The sequence below is a fragment of the Python bivittatus genome, unplaced genomic scaffold (genome assembly GCF_059951505.1).
Source record: "Python bivittatus isolate LINGU-HERP-01145 unplaced genomic scaffold, Pbiv_v1 ctg000350_np1212, whole genome shotgun sequence".
Classification (NCBI taxonomy): domain Eukaryota; kingdom Metazoa; phylum Chordata; class Lepidosauria; order Squamata; family Pythonidae; genus Python; species Python bivittatus.
This window is the reverse complement of record NW_028277074.1, coordinates 25,132,376-25,157,731: the sequence shown is the minus strand read 5'-3', so window position 1 is coordinate 25,157,731 and position 25,356 is coordinate 25,132,376. Positions and strand designations below refer to the sequence as shown.

General features: G+C 34.7%; 1 protein-coding gene across 7 annotated transcripts in view; it reads right to left on the bottom strand.

The window, feature by feature from the left end:
• CASK (calcium/calmodulin dependent serine protein kinase) overlaps positions 1-25,356 on the bottom strand; it is a 187,921-nt gene that overhangs the window by 41,844 nt on the left and 120,721 nt on the right. For all 7 annotated transcript variants that reach the window (XM_088144750.1, XM_088144746.1, XM_088144747.1 and 4 more), the window contains 8 exons: positions 24,934-25,056; positions 22,901-22,984; positions 17,630-17,729; positions 8,031-8,152; positions 6,583-6,660; positions 2,830-2,910; positions 1,339-1,527; positions 506-584 (listed from right to left, as the gene is read on the bottom strand). In XM_088144750.1, coding sequence (XP_088000876.1) covers positions 506-584; positions 1,339-1,527; positions 2,830-2,910; positions 6,583-6,660; positions 8,031-8,152; positions 17,630-17,729; positions 22,901-22,984; positions 24,934-25,056 — 856 coding nt within the window. The remainder of the gene's footprint in view (positions 1-505; positions 585-1,338; positions 1,528-2,829; positions 2,911-6,582; positions 6,661-8,030; positions 8,153-17,629; positions 17,730-22,900; positions 22,985-24,933; positions 25,057-25,356) is intronic.

Sequence of the window (25,356 nt, the reverse complement as noted above, 5' to 3'; positions counted from 1 at the left end):
ATACCAGAAATGATCCCAACGTTTTGTAAACCAAACACAAAAGGGATATTTTAAGGCAAAATACTGTCACATAACACTTTACTTTTTTCAGTAGGTCTACTCATTGTTCATATCTTCATTCAGCCTTGGTCACTACTCTGGAGTTAAGAAAACATTGGCTTTGAGGATGCAAGGTTCCCAATAGTCTACCATTGTAATAAACCTACAAACGTTCTAGAATATTAACTGCTTGCACCCTTTAAGCCTGGTAACCGGCAATCTATATACTTTAGATGACATTGAGAATCTGTCCATCTTAGCAAAACATTATTTGCTTTTGTTTGCTTGTTGAACCATTTATACGTGGCTTGTGCAATAACAAGGCTCAGTGAAGCAAAATATTGTATTATAGGCACTGTATGATTCTTGGCACTAAATATTCAGTTGCCTTTTAGTTTCCATGTCTGGAAATTTGGATAGTATCGTATAAAATGTGTGTTATCATTAACTTTTATGTTTACGTTACCTTGTCTATGAATCATCCCTCCATGCATAATTCTTGCTACAATGCAATGGTTCAGTTCATTCATTTTTAAAGTGATTCCCTAATAAAAGAAATAAAGTAATTTAGACAATAACAATAAGATTTTTCAGCTATTGATCCAGTTTAGGCATTTTAACATTTGACCATGGATTGCAGCCATAGCATGGAAGTAGAATCAGTTCTAGCCTGTCTCAAGTTACCACCACTGTTCCTACTAACATTTTGCTTTAGCACTTTCAACTAAAAAAAGTACTGCCCAGAAATCATATGCATATTTCTTTTTATCATAACTCCAAAGAAATTATTTATTAACTCTTTGCTCTTTGACTAATAACATTGTGAACTGTGGTACTGAAATTTTTTAAAAAGCCACAGGTGCCTCCAGAGAGGTTATTCAAACAGCAAGTTCCCTATGAATTAGAGCACAGATCTTTTGAGAATGTGCAGGAGAGAAAAATTCTCATTCTCTTGATGGAAGCAGCACTATTTAGGAGAGGGAGCTATCTGGATCTAAACTACAGGATACTGAAAAGGAAGCCTGCATATTTCAGGATGAAGATTACAGTCACACAGTTTATATATTATTTCAAACTAACTAATCAACCTTTTCTGAGATAACCTATATTTATTTATATTAAAAGCCTTTCTGGTACAGGCTTTCTGGGAATTAAGATTTTACTTCTAACGCTTTTTAACTTAATGTTCCTTTCATTTGCCTAAGATAAATTGTCATTATTACAAAAGATAAATGGTAAATTTGACATATGACTGGATATCTTACCCATATTTATAAAACCAGATAACAAAATATTTACCATTGGTTCATCTGTGTTTTTTTGGAACTGAACTAATCGCACTCTTGTTACATTCTCCATGTCCATGTCTCCATTGATGCTTTCTGGAGAATCTCCATTTAAATACGGAGAGGTGGGAGGTGGAGTAACTCTTAATGCTTCATCACTGTAAACTTCATGTGCCACTACATCGTGAGTTTGGAGTAAGGCCTACAAAAATATATAATTTTCATATTCCATTATCTCTTGTGCTTTATTTTATGCAAAGAAGTTTAAACCTTAAGCTATTTAACCTTCCTTCAACTCAAACAGCTTGTGCCATATCACTCTCAACTTTCCTAATGGTGATGACAACATACAAATATCTCACCTATATATGTGACAGGCATATCCAGATACTACTACTCATCTAGTCCCATTCTATTGGTACTGGGTACTAAAAGGTACAAAAAAAGGAACAATGTCCTTGGACAAAAATTTGCTGACTCTGAAGGTGAAAGTCCTTTATCTTACTGAGTTTCATCTTGTGTAAAAAGGTATCAAGAAATATGCAAGAGACCCTTTCTTCCAAATGGATTCCTTTCCTGTCCTCACAGTGCTTCTGACAAACAGTTCGTTTGGTAAAATTAGGATAAACAAATTGGTATTTTAATCTGTTTGTACTGATACAGATTCAGTAGAAAAAACTAATCTTCAAATGTTTTACTCCCTCTGAAGGAAGACTAGGTAAGCTTTGTTTTTCTGAAATTAAAGTTTAGCATATTGATAAAATAGAATAAAACTCTCAGACCAGAATCAATAATAGTCAAAGAATCAAGTATGACAAGGTGAGTTCATTGAAGAACGAACAGATATGACTATGAGTAAGAGTAGGCTACCCTGAAAGGATCGACTAAGAACTATGGGATAAGATAATTAAATAAGAACTGGCATTGCTATATAATGAAATACTAAAACCTATATAGTCCAAAGACTGAGATCATTAAAGGATAATCTATCCCTACGATATTCTTAACCTACATTTTATTTCCAAAAGAATTTAGAATTCAAAATTGGATGACAGATGAGCCATCTAAAACATCTATGGAATTATAGTAAAAGAGGGGCATGGGTAATGTCAATATTGCTCTCTTTTTGGATCTAAACATTATTTTTTTTCTTATTTTTCAAAGTTTATAAAATTACTTTTGTTTTAACACATTGTCATATTTGATTAACACATTGTTTTATTTGCATAAGCAATTGAAAGATGGTATATAAATATTTTAAATAATTTAAAAAATCCATAATATTTACAATGCATTTTTCTACTCATAATTAATATATCTCTACTTCTACCCATCTTCCACTGAAATTAGTGGGAGATATCCAAGACAAAGATATTAGTGTCCCTCTGTTCAGCGTTGAACATTAGGATAGAAATAATTTAAATATATGAACTTTCTATGGGATATTAAATGATATTAAATTTCTATGAGGTATTAAAAAAATGATATTGTAACAACTAGTTACCATGAAATGAGGTTGAGTTAAAATACGTTTAAGTTCTTTTGCATCACTATTTTCTGGGTAACATGAAATTTCTTCCAATACCTGTAAAGCAAAACAGGAGATATATGAATAAAGTTCAATAACAAATAAAGTCATGAATTCTGAAGTAAAAAGTCTGGAAGGGATTTGATTATAGTATTATATTATTATCTGAACAGATGAAGTAATGGTCATTAGTTTGGATTTTACTCACTGCACATTCTAATTAATGCATTTTAAGTCAAAATGTCCCATATGAGCAACAATCATACATTTGCTGCAATTATGTTCCACCTGTCCCTTCCAAGGAGATAGTATGTATGGCTGGATAGTATACATACATGAGATACAGATTCTAGGGCTGTGCAAAGCATATAAGAGAGGTGTTTTACAAAGTGTATTAGTAAGTGTTGAAAATTCCTTCCTGAAATATTAATGCAACTGCATCTTTTTGAAAGCTCGGCACAATTGCTTCAAAGTCTTTTTTCACTTCTTTGCATGTCTGTACATGCACAGCAGTCCCAACAGAAGTGTTGTCTGCATATACAGTATATGCACACACATATATACACAATTGGGAGAAGCAACTATTTTTAGAATCAAGGCATATTTGAAATCTCAAGGAAGAGTCTGGGCACAGTCTTGAAATGGTTACTATGGGGAGTTTAGTCATTAATGACATGGGGAGACATAGGTATATTACTGATTGTTAAATACATTATTTCCCATCCATAAACATTTAAGTCTTTTTCTGACAGCAGTAATAGTAATAACGTATTTCCTTTCTCAAATGAAAAAAATCTGCCCAGAGCCTGCAGAAATGGGTGACATACCAGCATTGTAATAACAAACAAACAAACAAACAAACAAACAAACAAACACACAAACTGAATTATGCCCTCAAGACAAGGGCCATAGCAGGTATGTAAGCTGCCAAACATTTCCATTTCTCAGATGGGTTTATACTGCAAGGAAGATTCTAGACAGCAAAGCTTCCCATTTAATAAACCAGTAAACAGAAAGCTGGAATAAATATAAACAAATACAGGGCATGCAAGTTGAGGCAGGTGCACTTTCACTCACCAATGATTGCAAAGGAGAGGTGAGTACAGGGCAGTGATACGTGGCAAAGGAAGAAAAGTAAACTATGGGTGGGCAGCTAAGCCAAAAAGGGAATGAGGTTTGGAAGGGCAAACTAAGTATAAGGGAAAAAACCTAGGAAGTGATAGAAACGTAGAGGAGGGAAGATGCTGTTGTTTGGGTAATCCATTGTCTCTTCCCTTGTCAGACTATTATTGCTTTGCAAGAAGTGACAAGGAACAAGGAAACCAATGTGAAAAACTGAGGAGGGAAGAGCCTGATCCCTTTAACCACTATCCCAAACTGGTTCTCTAGCACCTACTTACAAAATAGCAAGAGTAAAATAGAGTAATGAAAGTTCAGTGTTAGCTGAGGACTGATAAAAAAAGGGCTGCGGATAGCGATCTTCAGATGGCCGGAGAAAAACTGCTGCTTGTTCTGGTCACTGTTGATCCCTTTTCTCTTTGCTACTTTGCAAAAAGTGCTGAGGAACAAGGAAAGTAATCAAATACAGTACTGGATGGAGCTTTCCTTGCTTCTTGCAGCAGCTTACAAGCATCAAGAAGTTGAGAAGCATGAATGTCTCAGGCAGAGGAAAAGGTTGGTTTTTCTCAGCAACTTGCCCAAATGAGTCACTGTGCTTTTTCCTTCTCATCTACTTTGTGAGACCTTTGCTTACTTGCCAGAAGTGTTGTGAAAAGCAAGGAAAATAGCAATAGTAGGAGAAACCCTGTAGAAGAACTATTTTTTTTTGTTTCCTGCAAAAATTAGCAAAGGTCTCACAAAGTAAGGTAAGAAGAGAATTCACGTAGACAAACAAATGGGAAGCTGAAAGAAAGAGGGACAGGAAAGGAATTTGAGGAATGGATCCTGATAAATTACCCCACCAGTGAACCCAATGGAGGCCAAGCAATGATATTTCTCTCTGTAAGCTTGTTGTTCTAGGCTGTGCTGAGAAAGCTTGTTCCCGAAGACGCTCAAATGAATGAGTTCACAGAGGATTTGGAAGCCATGACTAGCCTAAAGTTGAGTCACATTATTTCTCTAACCTAGGAATCTTGGTACACAGAACTGATCCTTTCCACCTCTAGGGGTTATGGCTCATGCTCCTGAATTGACTAGGTGGACAAACAACCAGCTGAATAATACAGGGCTTCTAGGCTGCAAGGCCAGGCCTTTTGGGAGCAAAACCCTTGCTAAAAGTTTCTGCAGAATGAATGCCAGCAGTGTTCAGAAGGAAATCGGCACACACATAGAGTTACTATAAATTCTGTAAATAATGTCAGTGACAGACCACTTTGTATTCTTAGGTACTAGATTGGATCACTTTTTTGTATTCTTAGGTACTAGATTGGATCACTTTTTTTTTTTTTTTACTTTGTGGAGACTGATATGTAAAATCTCAGTCTCTGAAGGACAAAACTTCTATCACTGAAGCTAGCTTTACCCAAGTCCATCTCACTAAGCCTGAACAACTATTTGTACCTGATAGTACAGAGTGAAAAAGGCAACATATAAGGTTGTAGACAAATCCTTCAGTAAAAGGAGCCTGTGGGTACAATGGTGCCTTCAAGAAAAAAGGGGTAGTTAGAAATTTATGCAAAGAATCTTGAAATATTAGGTTCTGATTATTTATCTCTTTAATTTATATTCTGTCTTTTATCTGAGGGATACTCAAGACAGATCATTTTAAAAACAATGAAATATAAAAATTTTAAATCTGTTAAAAACAGTTAAATGATTCTATCTTAAAAGCCCTGGCTAAAGAAAAATCCTCTGACTCTTCTAAAAGAAGAAAAAAGAGGCTTATTGCAACTACTGAGGGACTGTGCAATACACAAACACACAAATGCATGCATAAGTTTCATTTACTATATAGGTAGTCCTCACTTAACAACACAATTGGGACTGGAATTTAGGTCGCTAAGCAATGCGTTCATTAAGTGAGATGTCATGTGGCCGCTTCGCTTAGTGAATGCAATCCTGGCACTCCTGGCTATCATCATTAAGCAAGAATCGTGAGTCATTAAGCGAGGCAACTTCCTGCTGGCTTCCCACAATCAAGTCAGTGGGGAAGCTGGCAGGAATGTGCAAGCCCCAGGAGTTGCCAGGTGGGGGAGGGAACAAGAAGGTACGTGGGAGGGTGCACAGGGGTGCAGTGTGGGTCGGTGTGCGAGGGCCTCAGAACCGCTTGGATTTTCAGACCCAGAGTCGGGAGGCTTCTGAAGCCTCTCCACTCTGAAGCTGAAAATCCTTCATGACTGAAAATCCTGCTTGGATTTTGGCACAGGGCGTTTTCAGCCAGCCTCCAGAGTCGAGAGAATTCTCAGCACAGAGCTTTTTCAGCCAGCCCCCAGAGACAAGAGGGACTCTGGAGGCTGGCTGAAAACGCCCTGTGTCAAAATCCATTGACTTTCTGGGGAAGCCAGCAGGGAAGATTGTAAATGGTGATCACATGATTGCAGGGCAAACAGATTGCCAAGGACCCAGACCACAATCACATGACCGTGGGGGTGCTGCAATGGCTGTAACTTTGGGCATGAGTCGTAAGTTGCTTTGTTCAGCACCAACGTAAATTTGAATGGTTGCTGAATGAACCATCCAGTTCAGCGAGGACTACCTGTACACAACAGATTTAAACTATTTTAAAATTACCTCTTTGGCTCTTTGTACAGCATCACTTGGTGGATTCCTGATTTGTGGTGAAGATTTTGTATTAATTTTGTCATAGAGCTGTAACAAAAGCACACAACATAGCATGACTATATTCAAAAATAATTTTATCAGCTTATTTTAGAAAAGATCTCTGAAAATTTCACTTAAAAAACATCAACATCTACTATGCTATAAACATAATTTTCTATAGCTAACTGTAGAAAATATAACCACTTAATTTTTTTCAGGTACTTAACCACTTCTTGCCTGCTCATGCAGCTCCATATAAAGACACATCAGAAATAAGCAATGCCACCTAATCTTAAATTTTCTCTGGTGGCAATTTGTAGTATCCACATTTAAGAGATATACTGCAGTGCAAATGTGTTTCTTAGTATTTCTACAGACTTCACTCTTGGAATATTTCCTTCAGCAAGGTGGCCAACCAAAATGCAAGAACTTAAGGACAGGTACTTGAGCTGTCATTTCAAATGTTTTATTGAGTGACCTACCACCACCTGCATTTTTGCTTGAGAGGAAAAGTTTTTTTTAATTCTGGAACTGGTGTATTTTGAAAGTGGCAGATTTTCTTTTTAAGTTCCATGGCCAAGGATTCATTGAATATACCCACCTTCTTCACATAATTTAAAGAAATAAACTCATCATTCCAACAAGGATGAGCCTAACCTTCACCTATAAAAGTTGTGCTAAGATGTCACTTAAATGGTAGATGTTGGTGTACAGTGTACCTGTCAGCACTGTAGAGGTCTTTGCATGTACATGACTGGCTCCCACATGTCAGGTTCTGAATCACATAGAAACCAATGTATGTGCAGCCACTGTGAAGTCTTGTGTATTGCAAAGCACTTATTTATGATTTTATTTTATTTACTCTGGTTTATATATCACTCCAATCCAGAGACTCTGAGTATTTTATAAATACCATATACAAACTAGAGTTAAAACAGTAAAAAACAAAGAAGAAAAATATAGCTACCACCCATTATTACCCTCATAATATCATACTAATGTGCCTATACCTCGGGGGCATAACTTATCATCTGATCCCCAAATGACCTGCAAAAGATTTTCAAGGTCTTTAAAATCTTAACAGTGAGAGGGCAATCTGAATACCCAGAGAAAGTTGTTTTAGAGGAGGAAGGTATTGCCAAAAAGTTGTGACAGTGGAGTCCCTGAAGATGACCCGATTCCCTTGGCTGTGGGACCGTCAACAAACCTTCTGTCACTGGACATGTAGATTCCACCAGGAGCAGGTGGTCTCAAATATATCCAGACCCTAACCCATTTAGGGCTTTAAAGATGACAACTGGAATTGGCCTAAGATCAATGAGTTTGAAGTGGTTTGATATTTCTTATTTGCTTTACTTTTTTTAATTATAGCTAAAATTAAATAATCCTTTTTTTTTGGCAGGAAAAAAAATACTTACATCTAGTAATGTATGAAGATGCTGATCCTGAAAAACACTATGCAGAAAGTCTAAGTCTTTTTCACTGCAATCTGTAAGTGCATGGATTTCTTCTAGGCTGTCTAACACCTGTGAAACTGCTCCTATTGTCAAGCACAGGGGGAAAAAAGAAACAAGAAAAATATTTAGGAGAAATAAGTCAAACAATCATATTTTACTGTATTCACTGAGTAAAATATGAACATTAATAAATGCAACCTTCTTTTCAATGATGGAAGTATTTCAAAAGCAGTGTGTTAAATTAATTTGAATCTAGCATTTAAAGGAAAAAATAATCATGTTCAAAGGGCAAAGTATAGTGCCTGCCATCTATAGATGACCTTGAAGAAGGAATTCAACAACCATTAAGTAAACATCAGCTTAGCCCAGACAGACAGGAGGAGCCGAGAAGAAGCTCAAATTGCTCTACCTTGATTCTCTTTAGTATAAGAGGGGAGAGAGAGAATCTTTGACAGGCTTTCAAGATTCTGTTATTACTTCTTATAACAATAAAGTAGAGTTCTGGTAGTCCATGCAGTGTCAGTTTCCTGATCTCAAAGGGCCGACATCATATTTTGAACCTATTGATTTTATCTTTTTGAAAAAAAAGATGCAATGTCATACAGAAAATTATCAATATCATGAAGATATGTATTTAAGCTCATTGCAAAACAAAACAGAAGAATACCCTTGAAAAAATTTCAGAAGGGAGTTCTTAATTCATCAGTCCCAGTTTTAGGACCAGAAGCTAGACATTGAGTTATAAGACTAACGTGACTCTGCAAACAATTTCATATTGCATGTTTGTATGATAAACTTACTGATGTTGACTATATCAGTTTGGAAGTTCCAGACAAAACTGGAAAACAGAGCTTAATGGGACACTTATCTGAGACAAATTAATTTCAAAAACCTCAGAGAAAAATCGGACTGCAAAAATGCTGAAGGAAAATAAAAGTTCAGAAGGGTAGATGAGCCAGAAAACAGAGGACATAATTGCAAACTTTTCTTATTTAAAGGAGATTTGGGGAATCTAAAGAAAACAGTATGGCTATACCAGGAGGTTTCTGAGACAGTATGACTTAATCCTAAAGCTCATAATATAGCAAAGATACCTAAAGTATCTTTGCTATATTGGGAGCCAGAATATTATCAAAGCAGAGGTAGGGCTATGTTACACAGACAAGACAGGCAAAGATGCACAAGGCATATATAGCTAGTTTTATATATACAATTATTTGGATAGAGTGACATACTGATTATTTAAAAGAAAAATACATCTTTTTTTTTGTTATCATGATTATCACAGTTTCAATGTGATTGAGCTTCTCTTCTGAAGTGGGATAGAAAAATGGGGATTCAACAAGTAATTGTTAAAATGGGAAGGTAATCTGGCAATAATTGTAATGATTGTAAAAGCAAAAACATATTGTTACATATCCAATACAGCTTAGATGAAATAAATTTTGACTGTGATTAAACCTTTGAACTATTAATAGTCCTGGTTAACAGAAAAAGAAAAAATCAAGTTATGGCAGAGACTGGTAATACAACAATAGGTCTTTCAATCCTGTAGGGAGAAGCCTCCTAAGTGAAAGTTCTCTGCTTGTGTTTTACCTATACCACAAGGGGATTTCAACTAGGATAAGTAGAACTAATGATAAAAGTGAGGCCTGAAGCCCAGGAAAAAGAAGATAATTAACAAACAACTTACTCTTTTAAATGAGTTAAGTATCAAAGTGAAAATATTTTCAATTTTTTTCCACAGTCATAGATTGTAATTTTTGAGAAATTTGGGAGAATACAAGACTGCTAAAAGAATGGAAATGGACAAATGGTGTCCTTATACTCAGAAAAAGAGGAAAAGAAAATCCACAAAACTGGATATGAACCAAACAGATTAAATATGAACATGTGAGCTTTTAGAGAATAAGACAATTGCGAGAAACCAATCAGACTGATAAGGAGTAAATAATATCAAATCAACCTTATTTCCTCTTTTTTTTTGGTAAGCATCACTGGATTATAGGAATACTGTTGACAAAGTATTTCTTGATTTCAGCAAAGTTTTTAACAAGATTTCCTAACATTTTTCCTTAGATGTATCAAATTAATTGGGCAATTGTATTCAATTACAGTAGTGCTCATTAATAGCTCTGAACAGAGGTTTCAAATAGAATATATTATGAAATGCTGCATGTAGACAGTAAAGAAACATAGAACTGTTCCCAGATCTCAGATGAAAGAATTATATTCCATTTAAGTAGATATGATGAATAATATTTTTGATACAAAAAATAGGTTGAGGAATAAATGTGGAAGATCCACTTTGTTAACATTCATACCGCTCATATAAATGTTATTTATTCAAGACTATTACTAGCTTTTCACAGACATAGAGATTTAACACAAGCTGGTATGGCTTTTCTGATTCTAACTATTTTTATTTTATGGTCAGTATATGTGAATATATGTTTGAAAGTTTCTCAGTTATGATCCTCTTGTTCCATCAAAGATCAAAGCCATATCAAGAATATTTTACATAAGTATTGCACAATCTCTAGCATTACTGGTCAGTAATAAATATTGAAGGGATTCAATAATAATTTATTAATACTTTTAACAAAGCTTTTTTATTAGATTTTGGTAAGAAAATGAACAAGTTAACTAATACATGGATTAAATCATGAAATTATAAACACCAGGAAGTAATGCTCAATTGTTCATATGTGTATATAAATACATATATACAGGTTTTTGTGTAGGTTTGTTTCTTTTGTTCTTGTTCACTTTTTGTCATCTTTGCCATCTTTGCCTCCTTTATTTGTGTCTATTATGGCATTTTCCCTCTTGTTTTTAATGTTTTTTTTACTTGTGAACCACGCAGAGTCATTGGAGGTTGGGTGGTATATAAATTGAATAACAATAAATACATAAAAATTGATAGTTTCTATGAATGTTGTTCTGTAGTCAATAATATGTATGAAACAATTAAACATTTATATAGTATTAATAATTAGAATTCAAAGACAATTCCAATGTCTCCTAACTAGATCCACTGAATATCTTCACTATATGAAAAGAAATGTCAAAGTAACAAAGACTCCATATTCCCTTTATGTCTGCCCTTAAGATATGGATTATCAGAGTATAAACTGGATATGTAAGTGGCTAGGAAAACAAGACCATTTTCCATAAAGACTTGTGCTTTTCTTTCTCATGCCCTATAAGAGAATCTCTAAGAGCTTCTATCATGAGCAGATGCTGCAGCCTTATTTGGAAAAGGATTCTTCCCTCAAATCAAATTTCTGAAACAAATAATTCTATTCATGTTCTAAACCATGAGCATATTGAAATAAAAATATACTATATCTTTGTTCTTTAATTGTTTAGATAGTATTAAAACTAGGATATGGTAAGCAAGGGAAAAGCAGATTTAACCATGCAAAGCCAAACACAACAGCTAAGTGCATAGCTTTAGAGGAAAACAAAGGGATACCTACTTTCTGCAGCTAGAAGTCCTAGCAGGAAGGCAGCATTTGGACAAACAACAAATAGCATGAGGATTTCAAAACAATTGTAAAAGCTGCAACTAGGAGCATCAGCACAGGCACAAAAAAGAAAACAAAATAAAAACCCACCACACTTTAATATGTTGATAAAATGCAGTATGTGACAAGGATTTACATTATATTTTCACAGTGCTCTGCATCCAACTTTCTAGTAATTATTAGTTTTGAAATTTAAAGAAGTACAATATTCTAGCTGCCTGTTATATTATGTTTAAGTGAGGAAGCTCACTGATTTATTATATAAATGATTAACGGAAATATTTATTTATTTATTCAATTTCTATAGCTGCCCATTTCAGACAAGCGACTCTGGGCGGCGTACGATCATAAAACAGTTAAAAACAATACAAACATAATACAAAAATAAATATATACCTATATAGCAGCCGAGAAAATTATAAACTTAGGTATCAATATAGCCAGGAAACCGGGCCCTTAATGCATTCTTAATAAATATGATTGCAATTGTTAACACCTTTACTGAGAATCAATCCATTAAAATCAGTAATGATATATGAATAAGGCTGTGAAATTAAAGTTGGTTTAATCATAAATTTAACATTCTCAGTTAACAGAACTGATTTTCATTAAATCTGAAGACATATTTTACTTTTTAAAAAACAAGTAGTAATAACCCCAGTAAAATTATGATAGAATGTCATGGTTCATAAAAAGTAATCTTAAAATGCATTACTGTGAATATATGTATTCAACATCATATAAAGTGTTAGAACTACAATGTGATGCAGGCAACATATTGTATTGTAATCATAAGAATATCTATAAGATAGATTAAATATAATATTGCTACCTTGGACTTCATGCCTATAACTTATTTTTCAGATTTTCACTTTCAGTTAAAGCTACATTAAGATAACTAAATTCTATTTTTACATACTAAAACAAGCATTTATTTTTAGTTGCTTTTCTCTCATTTCAAAAGCAAATATAAAATGCATGTATGTATGCATGTGTATGTATGTATGTGTGTGTTCTGCCACCTGGCCTGGAGTGGGGTGAGAATACCTCAAGCATGGGGATGGCTAGCCCCATAGAGGCCTCGGCCTTCAGCCTCAGGTTTTCATCCCCTTGGTCTCTCCTTCTTTTTAGTTATGTTTTAATTTATGGTTTTATGTGTTTATATATTTATGTTCTAATGTTTATTGTGAATTGCCCAGAGTTCCCCCACTGGGGGGAGATGGGCGGCTGAAAAATTTAATTAATTAATAAATAAATAAATAAATAAATAAATAAATAATATATATATATATATGTGTGTGTGTGTGTGTGTGTGTGTGTAAAATAAAACCATAAAAATAGCTGTATAAATATCTAATCCATTAATATTTTCAGTTGCATTTATACCACAAAAATAGCTATATACTGTAAATATCTAATACATTAATATTTTCAGTTGCACTTATACCCGCTTCTAGTTTCTTCAGAAAAGGTCAAAAATTAACACAAGACAGGAAGCAGAAATTCACAAGCAAAAAAGGACCTATATGCTTCTTTTGATAAAATTATAACACTCCATTTACAGAAATTCTTCATGGATTTTAGTGCTGCATATTTTTACAGTATATAAAAATAGTAGTTAACAATTCTAATGCTGTACATTATTTTACATAAAAACTAAACATTTCACTCATTACAAAAGAGGAAATGTTTCAAATGGACCTTTCTTTAGCATTTTCTCCAAATTTTTATAAAGTGCTCTGAAGGATTTTTTTTTCTTAAATATCTCTAAAATTGTATGTACCAGTGGATTCCCCTTAATATGTTAGGACTTTATGTCTTTTGTGATTTGAATACACATCAAGAGAAGAGTTGTATATGGAAAAAGAGATAATATGTTCACATTACCAGGTAAACTAGAACCATGTATTAAAATGGTGCATCTACTGATTTTTCAGTTAGTTTTCAATTTTGTTCAGCTACCAAGAGCAAGAGGGCTGAAATCTGCATTCTGACAATGTACCAAATTCTGTAGGCTTAGAAGGACAAAAAGGATAAAAGATATTATATATATAATTATTAAGAATCATCATCTTTCTTTCTTTCTTTCTTTCTTTCTTTCTTTCTTTCTTTCTTTCTTTCTTTCTTTCTTTCTTTCTTTCTTTCTTTCTTTCTTTCTTTCTTTCTTTCTTTCTTTCTTTCTTTCTTTCTTTTTCTTTCTTTCTCTCTCTCTCTCTCTTTATCTATCTATCTATCTATCTATCTATCTATCTATCTATCTATCTATCTATCTATCTATCTATCTATCTAATTTGTCACCACCCGTCTTGTTAAACGACGACTCTGGACAGTTTACAGAGAAGATAAAATTAATTAAAAATACAATATAATAGTAGCCCTGAATAAAAAATAAATATATTCCAAGAATTGATGGTGATTGGCGAGTAGCTCAGGGAGTATCATCAAGGTGCCAGCTACCCCCAGGATTCAACTCTTATTGCCCCATGCAAGGTGGCAGAGCCATGTCTTTAATCCTTTCTGGAAAGCCAGGAGAGTAGGGGCCCGCTGCACCTCTATTATTACAAATAATAGTATTTGTATAGCTTTTCTGAATGTCCAAAGCATTTTAGCACTGCTTACAAAGAAAATAAATATTGCCCTCATAACTGCTGGAAGCAGGCAGGCTATGTCTTGGGGGCTTACTGAAAGTTTTCTAGTGAGTTCACGATAGAGATGAGATTTTTATTTAAAGATTTCCAGGTCAATCATTCTTAGCTATTACCACTGCATTCTACAAGTCAGAATTGTACAGAATTGCTTTAGTTAAACAAAAAGTCTAAAGCACAATCCAGGAGTGCATAGGTTCCACTAATACATGTTGATATTTTAAAATAAGGAAGTAAATCATGCTAGTAAAGTAAAACAAATGGGCATTTTCTTCCACAAGATTGGTGAACAAGTAGAAAACTAATCAGCTGAAAAATTATATTAAATCTTCAAAAATGTGAAAACACTTATGTGCCACTCTAATTGGATATATTAATTCTACATTCCTATACATACATATGTTTCATAAAATTCAGTGGCATTTTTTTCCTCCAGGAAAATGAGTATAGCAAAAGTATTAATAGCCATCGAACAGGAAAAAATCTGTGTATTTCCTCTTAATAGCATAATGGTTTTCCAAAAGATGGTATAAAGCAAACTTGGTTAAGTTAATGAATTATGTCCATATTCCAAATACTAATACTATTCTGAGCAATTTAGGTATTTCGTTTTTCTTGCTAGGGCTAATTTTTATGGTGGTTTATTGTTAAAGAGGCATTTTCTCTTTGTTTATGGTAATGTTTCTGATACAGATGAATACAAAGTCTACTTGTCTTGATTTAGCTTGCTTCTATACTGCTTTATCAAGCTGATTACTCTTTTTATGCAAAAGAAAAGAAACACTAAAATTAAGACAATACTGTTTCTCAAAGGAAGATCAGACACAATGAAGTTATAAATATAGGTGGTCCTTGCTTAACGATCACTCATTCAGTGACTGTTCGAACTTACAATGGGGCTGAATGAGTCCTTACAACTGGTCCCCACATTTATGACAGTTGCAACATCTCCACGGTCATGTGATCATGATCTGGGTGCTTGGTGCCCGGCTCACAATTACAACATCACAGTGCCCCGTACTCATGTGATTGCCAGTAGCAATCTGCTTTGCTGGCCTCCTACAAGCAAAATCAATGGGGAAGCTGGTAGGAGGTTGCAAATGGCAATCATGTGACATCCTCATTTAATGATGGCATGGGATTTGCTTAATGAGAGCAACTGGAAGTGCCAGAATTTCTCTCACTAAGTGGTGCAGTCATGTGATGGCATGCTTTATGACTGTATCACTTAGCAACAGAAATTCCAGTCCCAATTACTGTCGTTAAGTGAGGACTACTGTGCAGGTAAATATGCAGTATACTGCGTAGTTTTTCTGCCTTGTCAACTAGGGTTGTCAACAATCTCTGAAACCTATACTGGAGACTTTACATGAAATGTATCCATATGCACATTTGTATGTGTGCGTACATACATGTATGTAATCCATTAGTCAGAAAATATAGTAAAAACAGCCAGGACAAAAAAGAAATCAATATTAATTGCATTTCTTACTATTGATAAAAATTGCCTGCAGGAATGGAACTCTATTTGTAAAATAATTTGTCTCTCTGTATGTATGACACATACATGCACACACGCACATACACTTAAACCATCCTCTCATACAAATTACTCTCTTCACACAAACATACACAAATGTACATAAATGCACAGAAAGACTGGAACAGCTCAGCTCAGCAAGCATAGTCACATTAGTAAATCATATTAGCTTCACTAGCTTTATTTATTCCCAAGTAATCATACATAGGCTGTTATTGTACTGAGATTAGTTATGGTTAGCGTAGCTTACTCCATGTAAGCTGAAATGGAAACTGGGGAAGATATTCTGAGATATTGAGTTGCTTTTCTTTCCGTTTACAAAAAAAAAAAAAAAGGTAAGAGGTCTGTATGTTGGGCTAAAGTCCAAGGAAACGTATGCTTATTCTGAAATAATGCCTATTAATTTCACTTGCTCTTATTTCCAAGTTAATATCCTTAGGACTTTTAGTTCTTAGGACTTTAGTACAATCAGCATACTAGTCTCATTCTCCTTTTGTTATCTTCTACATGTAGACAGTAATCAGTGTCTGCATTGTAAAACCAATCTATCCAATGAGACATCTCCATCAACTGAGGATTTTGATTTTCTAAAACCTTTATTCATGTAGTGCACCTCCAAAGAAAGAGGAAACTGTCCACGGCAAATAGACTCTCTTCAAGTGGAGGCTGACCAGAAAATGGCAAGTCTGGTGTGTAGCAGTCTCTCCTGCTTTAATTTCAAATGCTTTCATCATTTACACCTTCCATCCATTCCCTGGTTTTCAAAACCCTCTATTACTATATTATTCCTAGCAAATATGAGATGACCTTGTCCCCCAATTCACAGGTAATTACTTTGGGAAATACACTCATCAGAGTACCTCCTTCTTAGCCCTCTAAGAAGATCAAAGGCCATGGGAGAGAAAAAAATAAGAATTTGCTTCAATTGGGGTATGGGGGAGAAAAAAATGCAAGAGGCGAAAAATGATACAGTACATATTTCCCAAGGCCTCAGAATTCCTTCTTACAACATTTACACTGAGACTTTGACAGAAGAAAACTTTTCTGTTTCTAATATTCTCCAAACACCAGTACAAGGATGGCTATAACTAAAGATACAGAAGACACAAAGAACAGTCAGAAATTTCTCTCATTTTTTTTTGTAATAGTACAAAGAATATTAAAACAGCAAGGAAAGTGCCTTTATTTCTCATGTTCTACAACAACTGAACAAGTTATTCTTTTTGGTAGTGGATCTGTCAATTCCAGTTGTATAACGCAACTTTTAATAAGCAGAAACTCTAGAAGTATATTTGTGTTTGTGTATGCATGTCTTTACTATGCTTACATAGTTAATCAGATCTGTCTTCAAATTTCCAAAGATGATAACTAATTCTTTGGTAATGCTGTGCAGGAAACAAAATGCCTCTATTTAAATGGTTTGGGGATGTGCTCAACTCCAGACTGATTTATTTGGACATTTAAAATAATTATACAGCAGTAAAAACTTTTATCAAATTAAAACTATAGCACTCTGACAGCACTATTTAAAACAGTTAAATAACTGAAAGCATGAATTAAATTGAACTCTAATAATTTTGCTGTCAAAATATAGGCAGTGCCTAATTTACTGTAAGTATCTGTTCCATTCCAGGAACTTTTGGATAAGTCATGTTTTGTGTAGATTGGACCACTATTTGCATATATGTCTATCTACCATTTTTGCATGGTTTATGGAAAAAAACCTGTAAAGCCAAGTTCATGTTAATTAGGTCTTACGTAGTTCAGGAAGCATCTGTACGTCTGTACTTAAAGTATTATACTAAAACTATGTAACAAAAGTTAATATACTTTTGATAAAAGTACCTGAGGAGGTAGGGTCTTCTGAGAAATCTGGCAGTTCTTCAGGGGGATCACCATAGAAAGAATTGAATTTGTGGCTTGATACTGCTGCCAGTACTGCACCCTAAATAAATAAAAACTCAAGTTACCAAATGCATGTCAGTATTGTTTCAACAAATTTTGTGAATCACTTTCATAAGTAATATTCACTGTTTGAATATTAATCAGAAGAATCTTAAGTGTTTGCACAGTAAAACTGGTTGTTTATTTGCAACCAGTGTAGAAGTTCTCAACTGGGCAGACAATTTATTTTAGATCTCTACAAGACAGTTAATGATCACCTGTAAAGAGACTTGAATACCACTCTTGCCTCCAGGACCGAGCAAATACTTCTTTTTGGTCATTTTATTTAAATGCACTAAGGGCTGGCATACGTAAACTAATACTGTACATAAACTGCTCAGTGGAAGGCATGTCTGCTTCCTTCCTGAAAATGATGATAGAGATAGGTACTCTCAGCAGTGAAAGTTTTCAACACCACTGTTATCTGTTGAAAATCTTGTTTGGCTAAGAATGAAACATTCAAAATTGTTTTCCCTGTCTGGCTGGAAACACCATTTTTCTGAAAATTCACTCTCCTGGACTTAATTCTGAACAACAGAAAAGAGCTGGATGATGACATTAAAAAGACAGGAATTTTGTTGCTATAACATTTTGTTTATGTATTTGATTTATACCTGCTGCTAAAAATCCATAGACTCTGGTTAACAATAGCATATGGTAATCAACAACAGTAAAAAGACTCTGTCCATAATATAAAGATTAAATTCAAGCAACAGTAACAAAAATAATAAGCGAATAGTGTCATTCCATCCTCTGTAGGTTCTCTGAAACCATTCTATTTTTAAAAGCTTACAGAGAGCAAATAACATGGGGGGGGGGTGCAATCTGATTTGGGGCTGTTCCATAGCATAAGTACCTCTACTGAGAAGCAGCATGTGTGAGTCTCCCCCCCCCCCCACTTTACAATAGTGGAGAACCAAAGGCAGAATCATGTTGCTATGCAATTTATGACAGAAATGTCTATGAAAACTCTGGCATACATCAGCAGAAAATTTAAGTTAGATTATGTGTCCAGAAAACTTGAAGAAAAAAAGACTTTAAAAGCAACAGTACATTCTGAAACCTGAAGATATCATTGTGAACTATTCCCATAAGAATGAAAACTGAAGATTTAAAATGCCCTATGGTTTTAAATCATCAGCACAAGGCAAGTTGTGTCTGAGTTTCAAAACATGAAATCATTTTGATACAGGAAGATTCCCTACTTGAAGTAACAATGTCCCTTAGTCTCTGGACACACAAAAACAACAGAGCATGTGCTTCTCCAGTTCCTGTACTACAGAGACATTCACACTAGCCTCATCCTACCATTACTACACAGCTACTCAGGAGCATAGGTCAATTTTACACCACTCTGTTGCTTTCAGATAACGACCTGCTACAACATACAATGTTGCATTGCTCAAAAATTTTCAGGGATGGTGGCATGTTGACTGTCATCTGAGAATCGTTTACGGCTTTCAGGAGCACTGCTCTGCAGGTCACTGCTTATGAGACCCTGTTCATTAAGTTGGGCTCTAGGGATCACTTGGGATTGTTGCTGTTGTACCAGCCTCCCTGCTGCATAGCAACCTCCCTGCCTGAGCTCCTTGATTCCATCCCCGGGTTGGCAGTAGAGTTCCTCAGACTTATGGTCTTGGGAGAACTTCAATCTGCCTTCTCTGGGAATGGGGTCTTGAGGTGGCCCAGGAGTTCATGGCCACCATAACAGCCATGGGCCTATCCCAGGTCATCCAGAGCCTCATACATGATAGTGGTCACACACCAGATCTGGTGTTCCTGTCGGAGCAGTGGCTATGTGATCTGCAATTGAGGGAGCTTTGAGTGTCCCCCTTTTCATGGTCAGATCATGCCCTGATTGCCTTGGGATTCTCTGGCACCACTATCTCCTGCAGGGAGGCTGGACCCATTAGATTGGTCCACCCCCTGTGACTGATGGACCCAGAGGGGTTTCAGAGGGAGCTAGGGAGTGTCTCTGTTGGTCTGCTGCATGGTCTGTCTAAAGCCTTGGTTGCTGCATGGAATAAAGGGGCGACAGGCATTGGACCAGATCACACCTATGTGACCTCTCTCCTTTCAGGGATCCTGTCACTTCTTATGGTATACAGAGGAGTTCAGGGACTTAACTTTTCAATTTTTACCCTAATTCCTAACTCCTTTCTCTCTTACATTATTTTTTTTTTCTCCCTCAAGCTTGCTGAAAACTTTTGAACTGGTCCCTTCCAATTTTCACACAATGAAGTAGAAATAGTACTCATATTTCAGGTCACTGTAAAGTATTTTAGATTAGGTTTTAGTCATGACTACTCAATCTTTTATACCTTAATTTATCAGTTTTGGCACATTTATCAGTTTTGGCACATTTTAAAGAAATGAAAAAATGCAGTAATATTGCTTACAATAATGGCTACTTCTTTAACTATAAAATAATGAGTAATAGCTAACTTGACTGAAGCTGTTTTTCACTGTGGGAGTATTCATCATGTAAGCTCAAACAAATGAATAAATATACAAATTATGAGCGGTATAAAGTTGGAAGGGGCATTGAGTCCAACCTCCTACTCATTGCATGGATACAAATAAAACATCCTTGATTGTCTAGCCTCTGCCTGAACAGATCTACTGAAAGTGAGTCCACCATCTCTCTGGGCAATTGGTTCCACTAGGAAGTTTTTCTAACTGCCAACTGGAATCTGCCTCCTGCAACCTAAATCTATTATTTTGTATTTTGCATTCTGGAATGACAAATAACAGGTCCTGACCTTCTATGTGACAACCTTTCCAGTATATGGACTGCTCCTAGCATTCTTACAGCTTTTTTTGAACCTGAATCATTCTTAAAATGACCAAACTAAAATAGTGGGACTATTACTTCCCATGATTTGGAAATTTTATTTATGTTGATGTAGTTTAATATTGCATCTACTTTTTTACACTATAGATTCATATTCAGGCTGCAGTTAACTAATATTACAAGATCTTTTTCACAAGTACTATTGCCAAAAATGCCAAGTATGAATGCATCCTACTCATGTGTTAATTCCATTATTTTCAACCCATTTCTCTAACCTAGTCATTTGTCTTGAATTTTATTTCTATTTTCAATATTCTATTAAGATTCTGTTAGAATATCTGCAGATGACAGTGTTGTTTCATCTGCTAATTTGATAAAAAATTTTCTTTACCTCTTCATCCAATTCCAATAAATACATCCAAATTATTTGGATTTATAATAAATAAATAAATCCAAATGTTGGATTCATCCAAATCCAATACAAATATTGAACAGTAGAGGATTTAGAATTGAATGTTCTGCTTTGAAGAGAAGCATATAACTAACTAAATAATAAATATCAAGCAGTGATCATATTCTTCCTTTAGTTCTTATAGTTAGACACTGTTTCATAATTTTTATTTCCATGGTTCCAAGCATGCATATAGGTCAACCTTCATACTCAAAAATCTATCTGCTGAACTATATGCATGCTTGGAACCATGGAAATAAAAATCATGAAACAATGTCTAGCTATGATGAGAACTAAAGGAAGAAATCTCTAGTTAAAAAACAGAAATAAAGAATGTGAAATATAATAGTGAAATTGAACCACTAAGACTGTTCCCTAAACTTCTGCTAACATAGTAGTAGAAAAGAACCAAGAAGCTAGCTACTTAAACTGTTCACTGAAGTGTGCAAAGCAATTCTTGAAATGAAAGGAACAACTATTAGTTTTCTAACAGCTGCAGAATGTTCCTGCAAACAGGGAAAGATGCAGGCAAAGAATGAAGGCACTATTTATTTTAAAAAATATGCCCCACCCATCAGCTAGTATTTTAAGCAACTCAAAACAATAAAAATAAATTTTGTCTGACAACTGTATATAAATAAGAGAGCATAATTAAGTTTTTGTTTGGCACAAATAAAAAAGTTTGCCTTGATTACAAAAACGTATGAAGATGTAAAAAGAAACCTTACTACTATAAAGAGATCTGTTAATGGAGTTGTACTCCCATGACCATAAGCAGTCTGTTTTAGGTGGTTGAGTTAAAAAAGAAACTGCTCCACAGTGATGTTTGAATCCTAAGCACAAATATTATCCTCTTAATTGAAGGAAACCTAGGGTAGTTTATATAGAATAATGTTGTCTCTGTGCAAAAGTGGTAACCATGAAATAAATAATCCTTTGGTTTATCTCTACCCAAATGCATACAGGACTGGAGAGCTCACATGTGCTTGTGAAGATTTGTGATACTGTTTCCATGGGCAGCACCAAAAAAGGAAAGTATCTTCTATAACATTTATGAGAAGGTATTGTATGAATGAATTTTTACTGTGTTATGTGAAAATTCTAGAAAAACTCATCTTTTTCTCAGTGTAGCATGCTTTAGTTTTACATTTTTAACTCCTAGTTGGCTCAGACACTGTTATCAAAGCTGCTTCTACATGTTATTTATATATTTTATGAGGGGTGTGTAGAAGGGTGGTTTCTGAGGAAGGACCAGAATAGTCAGAATCACTATTAATCTCAATAAGGGAAGAGAGCAACTCCATCAAGCCCTGTTTCATGAAGAAGACAGGAACAACTATGCTCTGATCATTACATAAGTAATGCAAAATTTGATATTTATAGAGAACAAAGGATACTTTCAAAGGGGAATTTTTCTCTAACAAAGCCAGAATCTCCATGGAGAATCAGATATGTGAGGAAATATAGTCCTATGTTAAAAGGAAAGATGTATATGTAAAAATCCATGACTTCTTAGACCATACAACAACTTAGTGAAATATGTAAGTCATCCACAAATATCTCTGCCAATGTTTGATTTTAAAAAATATACACATGTTTCAATTAAATAATAGGACTATGCATTGAATATTCACGCTTGGTTTGGAAGAGTATTGAGGAATACATGGGAATATGAATGTAGGACCTCAGACTCATTAAATCAGCTTGGTCCGTTTCTAGGAGTGCACATGATTCTACTGTGATCCTGGAAACAGATGCAGCTGCTGTCATAAAGAACAGACAGCTGCTGTGTTCATATTCTTGCACATCCTGAAGTATCTTTTTCCAAACTGAATCCTAACTCAGTCAGGCAACTTCCTAATATGTATTATTGCTACAAGCACGTTACTATCATAAATTTAATACAGGTGGACTATTTTTCTTTTACCTTCAACTTTCTTCTTGCATTGAATTTTCTCAGCTGTTCCACAGTTTCCGGAAGGTGAATCTTGTATGCATAGCGATCACGCTCCTACAGATTGTAATGTAATTTTATTATATTAAGTAGTATTTAGCAAACAAGAGAGTAAAGCAATTTATATATAAAATTCCAAATAAAATTAAAGTCAGTCTAAATTAGTTTTAAATTACCTAAGTAGTCTTAGTTTCAGAGCATATGAAAACTATTTGCAGAGAGGATGGTATGAGACAGAGCACTTGTCCTTCTGATTAGATATTGCTTAGAGAATAGAACAGGAGAATATGTCACATATTTATGGGTATCAAAGATTAGTAACAGCCAGCTACCACCTTGCGATAATGGATTTTGCCCAATGGGGTTTCAGTATAGGCTTCCCTAGCTGTATGCCAGGGTTATGTTTTCCCAAAATGATGCATAAAGTGAATTCATATAAATAAGATGTTGAATTAGTGGAAAAAAGAAGGCTGTGGGGAATGGTGTCAAAGCATTTTTTCCATCTTTTCTACAGCTGGATTTCTAATGCATATGGTTATCACGGCAGACAAGAAGTGGAATGCATCATGGCACTATGAATTTCATTAGTGTTGTCCTTTATGTTGCACATAGCACATTTGCCCAGGTTAAAAGCTCGTCTTAGAGATCCTTCACCAGCTTTGTTGCAACGTAATATGTCCAACTTTGTTTCTAGTGTTACATTCCTTCCTTTTTCATTTTGAATAACAGGCTTGGACAAGATGTTGATGGCTGTTTTTATTGCATAGTAACCATAGTAGTTACTGCAGCTACAGAAGAAAATGGGAGACAAGAGACACAACTAGAATGACTGCAGAAAACAATGGTAAGTGCATGAAAGTTTTGGTGGGAAAATGTTCAAGTGGTATTGGTGGGAAAAATCTTAGCCTGTTTCCAGACCTTTGGTATTATGTTGGCCCAAATCGCATTTTATATATATACACAGTACTAACTAGAGTAACTCTGATCATGAAAATGTAGAAGTTCTGTTTACTACTGTTTAGACATTTATGCCAACTGAAACTTGATTTATAAAGATTGTCTGCTTTGCATATCCATTTAGTAATGGTATACAAAACAAACCATAGTAACAAAAATCTTTGCAGAACTTTAGGAAAGTTATGAACTTTTATTTGATTACTTTGCCTTTGAATTTTATTTTGCTGGGTTCTAACATGCCGTTACTTTAGTGCTATCTGGGCTGAATGTTTCTCTAACATTTAATTTTACTGATTTTCATTATTCTGTTTTTGAATTGAGCTTTCAAGGTTAGAAAGGTTGTACTTCTATATTTTAAATTAATAGATAATAATGAACCAAATAATGAATCAAAATGAATTAAAGCAAATACCAGATTTCAGATACAAAATGCCCTATTAATATTCTGGCAAAAGCAGTTATATCAATTTTTTTACCAGTACAGGGAAAAGAATACTTTACTCTCTAAAATATTTTTTTAGAAGGAAATAAACAAGAATGGAGAACTCTATGTATGTTTAAGTAAAAAAGAACAGGGCTCAGGGCTATTCCTATACAATCTGCCCCACAGGACCTCTCTGGGGCACCTTTTGTAGGCTTTGCCACAAATATGTTTAATATCAACAGCAAATGCTGTTTTTTTTCCTGTGGCATACTCCCTCTGGCCCCTTAGTACAGTTTAGGAGGGGCTTAAAGCTACATATATTATATATTAATATATATTAAAGCTACATATATTCTCTTCTATATGTACCTTTTTACTCAGGTCTTTACAGATTTTAACATTTTAAAGATTTTAGATTTTAGTTTTAATGTTGTTTTAAAATTTTAAATGGTTTTATAATTGTACATATATATTCTTCTAAGTTACCCAGAGCAATGGATACTTATAAAATAAATGCAACAAATTATTACATAAATTATCAATGGATCTATGACAATGTAATACATGTTAGTAAATAAATATGTGAAAGTACTTTTTGATCTTTTATGATTTTTGATCTGCCTACCTTCAGCCAAGGATGATTAAGTGCCTCATAAACAGTTATTCTTTCAGCTGGGTCAAGCATAAGCATGCGCCGAACCAGATCTTTGGCACTTTCAGAGATATGGCTCCACTGTCTGGGATTCATCTAAGTAAAGAAAAGTAAATTAAAACTAGGCACATAGTGTTTTGCACTCTGTTTCTGGAGCTTTCATTGCAGACAAATTATTTTCACAATCTTTAATAAGCAAAGAAAAACTACACCAGTTATTTCATGCTTGTACTTTTTCTAGCCTGAATCTGTTGAAGTTAAAACCCCAGCTTATATAAGCTGTCATTTAAAATAGTAATTTGCTTGTATATCAAATAGATTATCACATTATATATTTTAAACAGAATAGGAAATCACTGTAATGGTTGACTAGAACACTAATCAAGATGTAATAAA